This window comes from Alosa alosa, chromosome 16 (assembly GCF_017589495.1).
Source record: "Alosa alosa isolate M-15738 ecotype Scorff River chromosome 16, AALO_Geno_1.1, whole genome shotgun sequence".
Classification (NCBI taxonomy): Eukaryota; Metazoa; Chordata; class Actinopteri; order Clupeiformes; family Clupeidae; genus Alosa; species Alosa alosa.
In genome coordinates this window covers 15,317,267-15,327,760 of record NC_063204.1, presented here as the reverse complement: position 1 = coordinate 15,327,760, position 10,494 = coordinate 15,317,267, and the positions used below count along the sequence as shown (strand labels likewise).

At 47.2% G+C, this 10,494-nt stretch overlaps 1 protein-coding gene across 7 annotated transcripts in view; it reads right to left on the bottom strand.

Moving 5' to 3' along the window:
• Window positions 1-445: 445 nt before the first annotated feature.
• nrp1a (neuropilin 1a) overlaps window positions 446-10,494 on the bottom strand; it is a 59,221-nt gene continuing 49,172 nt past the window's right edge. For 2 of the 7 annotated variants that reach the window (XR_007196106.1, XR_007196105.1), the window contains 6 exons: window positions 8,207-8,538; window positions 6,903-7,047; window positions 5,066-5,154; window positions 3,959-4,018; window positions 2,187-2,327; window positions 1,863-2,004 (listed from right to left, as the gene is read on the bottom strand). Coding sequence is in view for 3 of the 7 variants with exons in the window: in XM_048266144.1 (XP_048122101.1) it covers window positions 847-1,130; window positions 1,257-1,310; window positions 1,441-1,537; window positions 1,730-2,004; window positions 2,187-2,327; window positions 3,959-4,015; window positions 5,045-5,154; window positions 6,899-7,047; window positions 8,207-8,538 (1,499 nt within the window). In the remaining 4 variants the exon portion in view is untranslated. Of the gene's footprint in view, window positions 1,131-1,256; window positions 1,311-1,440; window positions 1,538-1,729; window positions 2,005-2,186; window positions 2,328-3,958; window positions 4,019-5,044; window positions 5,155-6,898; window positions 7,048-8,206; window positions 8,539-10,494 lie in introns of those variants that run through there. The other 5 variants (XM_048266144.1, XM_048266145.1, XR_007196107.1 and 2 more) reach the window with 5 other exon arrangements.

Genomic DNA, 10,494 nt, shown 5'->3' with positions numbered 1-10,494 from the left:
AAACTACCTCACACTGATCACTTTCACAAAACAGCCAGACAATTCTATTTACAACACAAAACCCAAGGAAAAGGAATACTGCAGCTTTTAAAATCCATTTACTTTTTTCTTTTCTTTTTTTTAAGAAAGTGATTGGTGGTGGGGGCTTTAAAATATATTAAAACTTATGTACAATATGTTGGCCTTCCCATACACGCTCCATAAAATGTACTTTGTTTTTGCATACCTGACCACACTCCTACCATTGAAAGGAAAGGGATGCAAAACTTTAGAAAATAAATTCACAGAGAATGCTAAAAGAGATGCACTTAAAGGCACTGTTGGAACCATATATGCTTTTCTCCCCATTCGCGAATCAGGATGGGCAAGATTCTGGTCTTGCTTTGATGATAGAACCCTTTACTCACACCATGGTTCATTTTGGGTTTTTCAACACAAAAGAACATTCTGAAAATAAAAAATAAACTTTTTATTCTCAGAGAAGATAAATACTTTAAACATGATATTGGTCTCAACACCAGCATCTGATTGTAAAAAAGGAAAAACAAGAAAAAAAATAATATTAATCATAAAAATTAATAAAATAAAATTAAAATAATCTCAATCATCTGTACATATTTTTTGTTGATGTAGTTTTTTTTCCTCATATTTTTACACAGTGTCCCCCCCTACTGGTAGGTTCCTTTCACTGCCGCTCCTGAGAAAAGCATGGCTCAGTCACAACCTCAGACTGGCTCCCCGCAAACCTCCAGAGTTTTCTCTTCGTCCAGTGAGAGAGTCTTGGCAGTCCATTTAGCCTGGCCCTTTTTTGTAGGGGATGGTGGGCTCCTCTCTCATTGGTCGTGCTCATGCCTCTGAGTACGAGTTCTGTGTGTTGAGCTTGTCCTTCTTGAGCTTTACCCCGTCCACAAGCTCAAAGTTATAGTTCTCCAGAGCGGATAAGTTCCTGTCTGCCATGCCCCCGTGGGAGCAGGCACAGTAGAGGACGACGCCACATATGGCCCCCAGGAACACCCCGAGGGCGCTCATGGCGATGATGGTGATGAGGATGGGGTCCAGAGTCTTGAGCATGTTCCCTCCGCCAATCTCACTGCTCTCTACCATGCGGGGGAAGTCTGTGATCTCCTCCACTGTGCGGGCACAAGCAAGAGTTGACACGTCAGAGACATGAAGCAAAACACAAAGCCAGAGAAAAGACAACAGAGACATGGATGTGAAACTCAAAAATCTGATAAAGTGACTTGCAAGTGACGTACAGATTTCATTCGGGATGTCCTCAGGCAGCATGGGTTCAGTTGAAACAGCAGGATCTACAGACAGAGAAGCCAATGATATGGGATGGCATGGGCTTGGTGCATAAAAGAGTCCGGGGATTTTGCTCAGTCCTAAACCATGTAAAACCAGGCTTAACATACACACACACTCAAAGAATCTACTCACCTCTGCATTCAGCCATGTTGAGATTGTCCAGAATCTTGATGTCATCCACTGCAATGTTCCCAAAACTCTTCCTCTCGACAGCAGCTTCAATGACCACCTGTTGGGCAGGAGGGCCTAGTTAACACATGACCTTGCATCTGCTATGGAGTGAATTTATGACATTAACTCTGGCCATTTTTTACATAGATCTCTGTTTCTCGAGTACTCTTGGTACAAAAAAAGTCAGGAAGCTGTAGTGCTCCACTCATCATCATCATGGACATTGTGGAGTGAGTTTTGGGAACTGTACCTGATATGGTTTACTGGAGTGGGGCACTGGGACACGGCCCTCCCTCCAGCGGTTGCCTTGGTGACCGCTGACAGTCCAGAGCAGGATGTCAGCAGGGCCCTTGGCGCCCTCCTTGCGTTGCTTGATGTGCAGTGTGCCGATGTGTGAGCCCACCATGTGGTACCAGAAGGACAGGCACAGGTCCGACTCCTGCGATGCCACCTCTGGGCTGACGATGCGCGCCACCTCAGTCTCGTGGGCACCCGGCGAGAGGATGATGAAGTTCCCTGAGCCGCCTGAGAATTTCAATTTTAATGGAGTCAGTTTAGATTTGCCATGTTGGATGAGGTGAAGGCAGTTTGCCAAGATATATTACACTGTAGCTAAGTTGTATTTACTATAATTGCAAAGGGGATCAGTGCACATTATCCTGATTGAGTATTATTTCCTATTTGATTTCTCTGTTTCTCTCCATCACCTTTGTGGTCCATATTAGGTCCTGTGTTAAGGGTGGGTGTGCCGCTGGTTTGAATCTGCCATCTGAATCCATTGTCTTCTAAACTCCAACGACAGAATGATGGCTCATGGAAGCCAAAATCACAGGCAAACCATGTAAAACCTGTGAAACAAAAAACCCACAAAGATGCTCAATTATTTCAAAACTATAACACAATATCCACTACAACACTACCCTACTTTATCATAAGTTTCTAACACAGCTACAATTTATGTGTGCAACAAGTATCTACTATTCCCATGCCTTGATTCTACAACACTTGAAAAAATACAATGGCCCAATAGGGGGCAGCAAAGCTCTATCACAGAGTATGAATCTGATGTGCTGCAAGATATACTACAGTACCAACAACAGACACCGAATAACAAAGAAGAAAGACAGAATAGGCAGAGACAGTCCAGAACAAGGAAGTAGACTACATATTACAGGTTGCACATGGCAGGATGTTCCACAATATATATATATATATATATAAAACAATAACTCATAACTGTTTTAACTGTGGAAAACAATAGAAGCACAAAGAGATCAGGAGAATGTCAACACCGGAAAATGAGAGGATGAGAAGAAAAAACAGAGGAAGAGGGAGGCATTCTAATAGCATGCTCAGATAGGACAGCAGCTTTCACTTAAAGCCCACAGCGAGGGGCAGTTTTTTAATGAGGCCAGCGGTGCTCTTTAAAGGAAATGGCTAATATATTAGGGCAGCATTTCCCCAAGACAATCCCCCCCAGAGAGAGAGTGAGAGTGAGAGTGAGAGAGAGACTGATAGAGATGGAGAGGAATAGAAATTAGCCTCATATTGTTATTCAGTGCTATGGAGAAACATCCAAAAGAAACAGAATGAAATAAATGGAGTGCAGAGATTGCAGTGTGAAGAGAAAGGGGAGGGAGAAAGAGAGGAAGACAGCGAAGTCAGAGGGAGACACATCTAGAAATGCCTGTAGCAGCCACTGGGCTTTTGTCTGTGCGCCCATCATTTTGTTCTCTCAGCATAAGACAGAAAGAGAGCAGAAATTCCTTTCAATAAGAATGTCAGACCTGTCCTCCGACACAGAGCATCAAGTCTATTTATCCAGGCAACGATGAGGAAAGAATTCCCAGCAAAAACCCACAGGGCAGGCACTCTGCCACTAGTGCTGAGGAACATACGCCCGTTTCCAATTAAAAAGGCTTTGTTTTGCCTTTTCCATCTCTGAAAGGATTAAGGCTGGATCAGTGCAGAGCGGGGGGAGGGGTATATGTCTTCCTGCCCCAGTCCAAGGCTTGTTCTGTGCACAATGTGTTAGGCAGAGTACACCTTGGCACAGTCCACCCCAGGAGCAGACTGTTAACTAAATTGCTCTGCTGAATCCATATTCTAGTGAGTCTATCCACTGCCATGCAGTTACCAGGCAAACACAGACTAGCTTCTATTTTAATTAGTCAAGGTCAGATAAAAAGAGAGAGAGAGAGAGAGAGATAGAGAGAGAGAGAGAGAGTTGTGTGTGTGTGCCTCGGGTAAAGGGAATGAAAGGTGCAGTCCATTATCATACACTTGATTGATAATAACTCGGCACAGACACAAACACAGTGAAGAAGCATATTGGCAACACAATCACTGCTGTTTCAGACACAGAAACGTGGGCAGAAAAAAGCCCTCAGGAAGAGAGAGAGAGTTTACTGAGACATCCATCAACAGTGAAAACAGCAAAGAGAAATGAGCTGGAAAATGAGTATGGAAAAAAATGTACCTTGCTCCTCTGGAACTGTCTCCAACTCGGTTGTCGTTTCTGGCATGATGGTTCCTCCTGCTGGACAGCGGTAAAAGAACAGTTAGACATGCGCTAACATCTCTACTGTACTTCAGCCAAACTATTCATATCTAATGGCCATGCTGTTTTAAGAGAATTGCTGTATATTTACTGTTCTCTGTCTGCAGTTCATATACTGTTGAACTGTTGCGCTTGATAATGATGATAATGGGTTGTTTTCTTTTTTAAATCAATGTGGATTTGGTGAGTCACTGTGTGTAGGATATTCTGCCTGGCTGAACTGAGCTAAAGTGAGGTGGGCTCTGTGGCAGAGCTACTCATTCATTAATGTCATTCTATCTATCCAGAGAGGGGGGGCTGAGTGCCCGTCACTGCTCTGATTTGAGAAGACCTACTTTCCCCTTGTTCTGTGTGGACAGAGAGGCCCCAGCATGCTCATGCTCACACCAAGAGACTGCAGTCTAGAGGACAAGTACAAGGGTGTCTGGATGTGGGGTGTGTGTGTGTGTGTGTGTGTGTGTGTGTGTGTGTGTGTGTGTGTGTGTGTGTGTGTGTGTGTGTGTGTGTGTGTGTGTGTGTGTGTGTATGTGTGTGTGTGTCTGTGCATGCATAGGGAAAAATCAAATGTGAAAGTGTAGAAAGAGCACAGATCATCATCCTCGTGATCTTAATACTCAATACTGGATGTGTGCAAGAGTGACACAACAGGTGCTGGAGCCAGAGGTTTGTGAAATGCTTTCTGTGCAGGTGTTGAGAGTGCTCAGGTGTTAAAAGAGATAGATAGAGATAAAGAGAGAGAGAGAGAGAGAGAGAGAGGAAGAAAGAGAGAGAGATATAGAAGGGTGTTAGTTGATCAGGTGCATTCTGGATGCAGTGGGTTATTATGAGTGCAATGGTGCATGTACGTGTCAGTGTCACAGTGTCAGTATGTGTCAGTGCCCTTTATCGTATGTGTGAGAGTGTATCATGTGCGTGTGAGTCTACAAGTGTGTTTGTGTGTCTGTGACTGTGTGCATGCATGCGAGGGATTAGGGGGCTGCAGTCTCATTGGGGTGGCGTTGGCACCTGTCAGCTCGTAGTCATCACCTGTTCCACTGTGGCAGTTGGCCTGCTCATCATCACACTCATCTGATGGCGTAGTGCTGGGGGCCAGCGTGGTGGGAGCAAGAGTCGGGCTTAGAGAGAGAGAGAGAGAGAGAGAGAGAGAGAGAGAGAGGGAGAGATATTGAGCTACAGTCAGTGGCATTTCATCAGTGCTTCTTTATTGCTTCTGCAAAGCAAACAAACACTTGTCCGACCAGCTCCATGAACCCTACTCTGTAGTCTGGATCTGGCAGGGTATAAATAGTGCGTGTGGATCTGAGGCTGGCATGCGGGCCGCTGCCGCTGTGGCCAGTGGGCAGCCACGCCTTGGGCCGCACCGCGCAGCTGAGGCTGCCAGCAGACCTGTCATTAGGGCCCGGAGGGCCCCCTTTGGATGTGGGGAGGCCCTTGATGAGTGGCGTGGCATACGCTGCGGCGTGGGGCCCCTGGTCTGTGGCAGAGTGGGCAGGCAGCGGACAGGACCGCTCTGTTTACTAAGGGCTGTAATGAATCTCATCACGGGGATCACTGGGCTTTCCCCAGTTAGAGGGGTCAAGGAAGGCAAGGATGTATTAGAAAGATGTCATTCAAGTCATCAAGGACAGAGAGAGAGAAAGAAAGAGAGAGAGAGAGAGTAAGAAGGAGGGGAAGGGAGGGAAAGGGATCTAAGAGAAGCTAAAGTCTATCAGATGTTGTGGAAAGCAATGGAAATGTGAGCCAGGTCAGCAGGGTACACACGGGGTGAATAAGTCAGAAGTTTGTGTGCGTGTGTGTGTGTGTGTCAGAAGTATGTGTGTGTGTCAGTGTGTCTGCGCGTGTGTATGTGTGTGTGTGTTGGCAATCACAGACATGTGCATCAGCTCTGTATAAGCTTGTGTTCTGCAATGTCTGTTGTCGCCAAAGCCTTGTTTGATTGTTTGCGTACATGATGATGATTTTGTGGGTACATGCATCTGAGCTCTATACACAGTGCTTGTGTGTGTGTGTGTGTGTGTGTGTGTGTGTGTGTGTGTGTGTGTGTGTGTGTGTGTGTGTATGTGGCGGGGGGTGCGTGTGCATTGGCATTAACACTGACAACAAGCACTGTGATCCAAAGCCCCAGCGGGACTCCAGAGGCCTTGCACAGGCAGCCAGAACAAGCCTGAACGCACAGAGAGAAAGAGAAAAAGAGAGTGAGTGAGGTGGAGGCACTAATCCACTGGGGCAGGTGGACAGAGATCTTCTCCATCTGTTTCAGAGGCTCAGCTTTTGGAAAGGGAAATCTGGGTGGGGTGGAAGGAGGGGGGCAGGGGGCTGCCTGTCTTTGAAGTCGCATCTGCAGGACAACTGTCCTGGTTCAGGGGGAGCCAAGAGATGCCTCCCCCCTCACAGCAGTACACTCTCCTGGGTGTTACCACTCATATGTGTATGAGGGCTTTTCGGCAGCCTGACTTCTGTGCACACACACTGAGCCTTTCTATCTTCCCGCATCCACATCAGTCGCGGAGAACCGCACACAGGCAAGCCTCTCCCTGATTACAAATTAGCTCGAAGGAAGAGCATATTTACACCAGAGCTATACCTGCAAGTAATTTAGCTTCAGAGGATCAGGAGTTAATTTGAAGATATCCCAAAGCAATGTCTATGTAGGAGATGTTAACATTTATATTGGATCATGTCAAACTAAATGTTTATGTTGGAACTGCACAGGGATTTCTAGGTTTTTCATTTACAAGATGAAAAAACAAGCATCTGTTGATTTTAGGACCAAGACAGATGGAGCAGATGCTAAATTGTGTTATCCGTGCAAGTCTGGGTGAGTGTGTGTTTGTTGTTGTTACTGCTTAGGCAATAGGCATACCTTCAACCTCACAGCCAAGGAGCTCCAGTCTCAGTCCCAACCCTGCAGGAGTGGCTCTGTCCGGGTAAACCCTCACGTAGCGGGTCAGCAGAGGCTCCACAATCCTCTGCACAGGAGTGTCGTAGTTCATGTTGCCTTCGAAAATCTACCGGGAGAGAGAGAGGGGGAGAATATGTTAATGACAGACAGGTGAAAGAAGAGAGAGAAGCGGTGGAAGACTGCTGAGGCAGGGAAAAGGGGATAGAGAAAAGCTGCAAGACGAAAAAAGGGGTGCAAGATTCTTCCAGTCCTCCGTCTCTTCCAAAGGCCCTCGGGCTCTTTTTCGCTCGCGCTGTCTCTGATCAACTGAACAGAGCGGAGGAGCGAAACCAGAGAGCTCCGCTCGCCGAGATCAGAGAGGCCGCGTCCCGTTTCCCGCTGGTGGCAGAGCGAGCCAGCGCAGCGGGGGGGTGGGGGGGGGGGGGGGGGGCGCCGGTCAAAAGCCCCAGCCACGCAGCACTGAGCCGAGCCTGTGAAGTGCCTTTACCTTGATGAGGAAGAGGGGAAGAGACTCCCTTGGTGCACCGAAAAGACAACGCAGATGAGATCGAATGAATGAATGGCCGTTAGCGCTGTCTCCTCATTTGTCCTTCACTCAGAGCGAAACGGACAGAGAAAAAGGAGGGAGACAGAGAGTGAGCGAGTGAGGAGGCAAGACAGGAGGTTTTTAAGTAGGACAGCGGGGCATCAAGCTTTCGCTTGCCTTTAAATCAAATGCCAGGGCCATCTGGGATAGATTTATGTTCCCTGTCGCCCTGGTGGTTGTAAGTGCGGATGAGGTGTTGCTGCGCTGGCAGCATTGAGGGAAATGGAAGAATACTCATGCATGCACACATGCCTCTCTTTTTCTCTGTCTCTCTCTGTCTCTCTCTCTCACACACACACACACCCACACACACACACCTGCACAAAGTGTGCAGCATGACAATGGTCATGACGACTGTCAGAAATCCTCTTCTCCTCCCCTTCTCTCCACCTCTTTTAGTTTTGATCTTTGTCTCTATTTAATACCCTATTCGCTTCGCAAAGGTAAGCAATTCTGTTTCAAGGCTCCTTGGGGTAAGCAATGTACTAAAAGGAGGCAAAAACCCAGGCAGGGAATCATCAAAACATGCTAATCTCTAGAGGTGTAAGAGGTGTGGAGGTGGTATTTCCTTCACTTCAATGCTTTTTATGCATCAAAGGTTGTGAACCTGACGAATTCATGAGCATTAGAATAATTAAGCACCTCCAACCAACTCCAATATCGATGACCTTGTCCTCACCTTGGGCTTGCTGCCAGTGGCGTCCATCACCATCTTCCACTCGGAGCCATTGTTACTGTAGCCCAGGCGGAACTTCTTCATGAAGACCTTGTTCTCGCGGTGCTTGCCACCCTGGATGATGAGGCCGCGCACCAGCTTCTCCTCGGCCAGGTCCACCTGCAGCCACTCGCTGGTGAAGGGCTGTGTCTGCGCCGGCAGCATCCAGCCTGAGCGACTGGTCAGCAGGCGAGCGTTCTCCGGCACCCAGCTGCGGTCCGTGTGGGAGGAGGCCGTGATCTGGGAGTCCGTGATGAGGCCAGACACCATGCCCAACATGCCCATGCATGGGTACTCTGTTTTAGAGGGAAGGACAGACATAGAGAGAGAGAGAGAGAGAGAGAGAGAGAGAGAGAGAGAGAGAGAGAGAGAATATTTATATTGTGTACTTGCCATAGATGCTACATTTCATTCCTTAGGGCCCTCTTTTTCTTTGACATTTTTTTACTTTTTGAGATTATTTTTCTTTCACAAGTGGGCAAGGAAAAATGGAGTAATAATATCAAACCCTCTGCAATCAAAGTCCTATCTGCTATCTGCAGATTGAATGCAAAACCACAGAGAGAAACAGAATGAGATACAGAGTCTGCTAAGATAGAGGTATTACAAAAGGAGTGATAGCATCATAGCCCTGAGTGGGGAGATGAACAATAGGCATCTCAAGGCTTACAAGCATTCAGTCAGAGAGAGGGTGGAGAGAGGGTGGAGAGATAACATCTCTTTCTCTCTCTCTCTCTCTCTCTCTCTCTCTCTCTCTCTCTCTCTCTCTCTCTCTTTCTCTCTCTCTCTTCTCTCTTCTCTCTTTCTCTCTCTCTCTCTCACACACTCTTTCTCTCTCTCTCTCTCTCTCTCTCTCTCTCTTTCTCTCTCTCTCTCTCTTTCTCTCTCTCTCTCTCTTTCTCTCCATCACACACACACACACACACAAAGTGTTTCTCTCTCACTCTCGGTATCTGTATGCATGTGCATGTGTAAGACTATGACTGAGTGTTCCTTTCTCCCTCTTTGCCCTCCTTGCCTTTGACCTCTTGTGTGTCCATCTTCCTGCCTGCGGTGTTTGTCTCATGATGCCTAATTAAGGCTGGCCTTTCATTCTTAACCTGATGCCAGGGGAGCTTCCCCTGTCTCTCTCTCATCTTCCCTGGCACTCCAGCATTCTATCCATCTTGCCGTCTTTGCCTTGCGTTTCCTCTGCCCCCCTCTCCCGCTGGCCCATTTGCTCTGAAAGGAGAAGTCTTTTCCGCTCATCCTCCGTGTGTTGTTTCCATAAGCTGATGACTACAATCTGATCATAATATTTTACTGTCAGATGGAGTCTGGACTAAAGGAGATGAATTGTAGAGAAAAAAAAATGAAAGCTGGAGTGTGTGAAACCACTGACTCGGTGTCCAGCCAAAGCTTTATTGTCTGCAATCTGTCGAGAGCAATATCATCAAAATTTTCAATCTGCTCCCCCTGACAGAGTAGCCACAAATAACCGCAGAGAGGGTCTGGGAAAGGTCACCAATGGTGTTTAATGTTTGACTCTGAGAAAAAGAACCCCGACAGAGTCTGGCTCAGAACTGAGTCTCTGTTGTACTCCGACTAAACTTCCTCGCTCACTCTGAGGTCGGGGGAAAATACCCTCGCTGCCTGTCTCCCTGAGCAACCGGCGAGTTGAAATCTGTGTTCCATGGATCCTGACAACAAACGGCCACGGTGAGATTTGTCTCTATTTGAAGGGGCCTTAGGACAGGGGGATACATGGGCTCCCTTCCTACTGGGCCAGAAACGCTGACAGTAAGAAGCAAAAAAGAAGAAAGCAAGTCAGAACAGAGAAAAAGCGGGAAAGAGAAAAGTCTGATTCTCTGAAGGAAAAAAAAAACAAGAACCAAGAACTTTCCGTTCGCTTGTCGACTTGGCAAAAAAAAAAAACTTCTGGACTGCAGAATATCGATGATTTTTGTGTATTTTTATCTGCCCGATTCTGGATAGCAGCCGAGGTTAATGGCAGTCAGCTGGGACTCGGGGACAGCTTTGGGGTAGCATGGGCGGGCAGACACGCCCCAGAGGGATTGTGGGATGTGTGTATGTCAGTGGTGGTAGACGGCCCTCTGGGTGGAGATGCAATTGGAAGCATGCCCGCCTGGCCACACGCTCAGCTGGCTTTGTTTACAAACATGAAGAGGAGGCTTATAAATGTGTGTCAGTGGCATTATGTGCACAAGTAGCAGAGTGTGTAAAGCTTGAGCATGCATCTGCTGTCAGTCCCT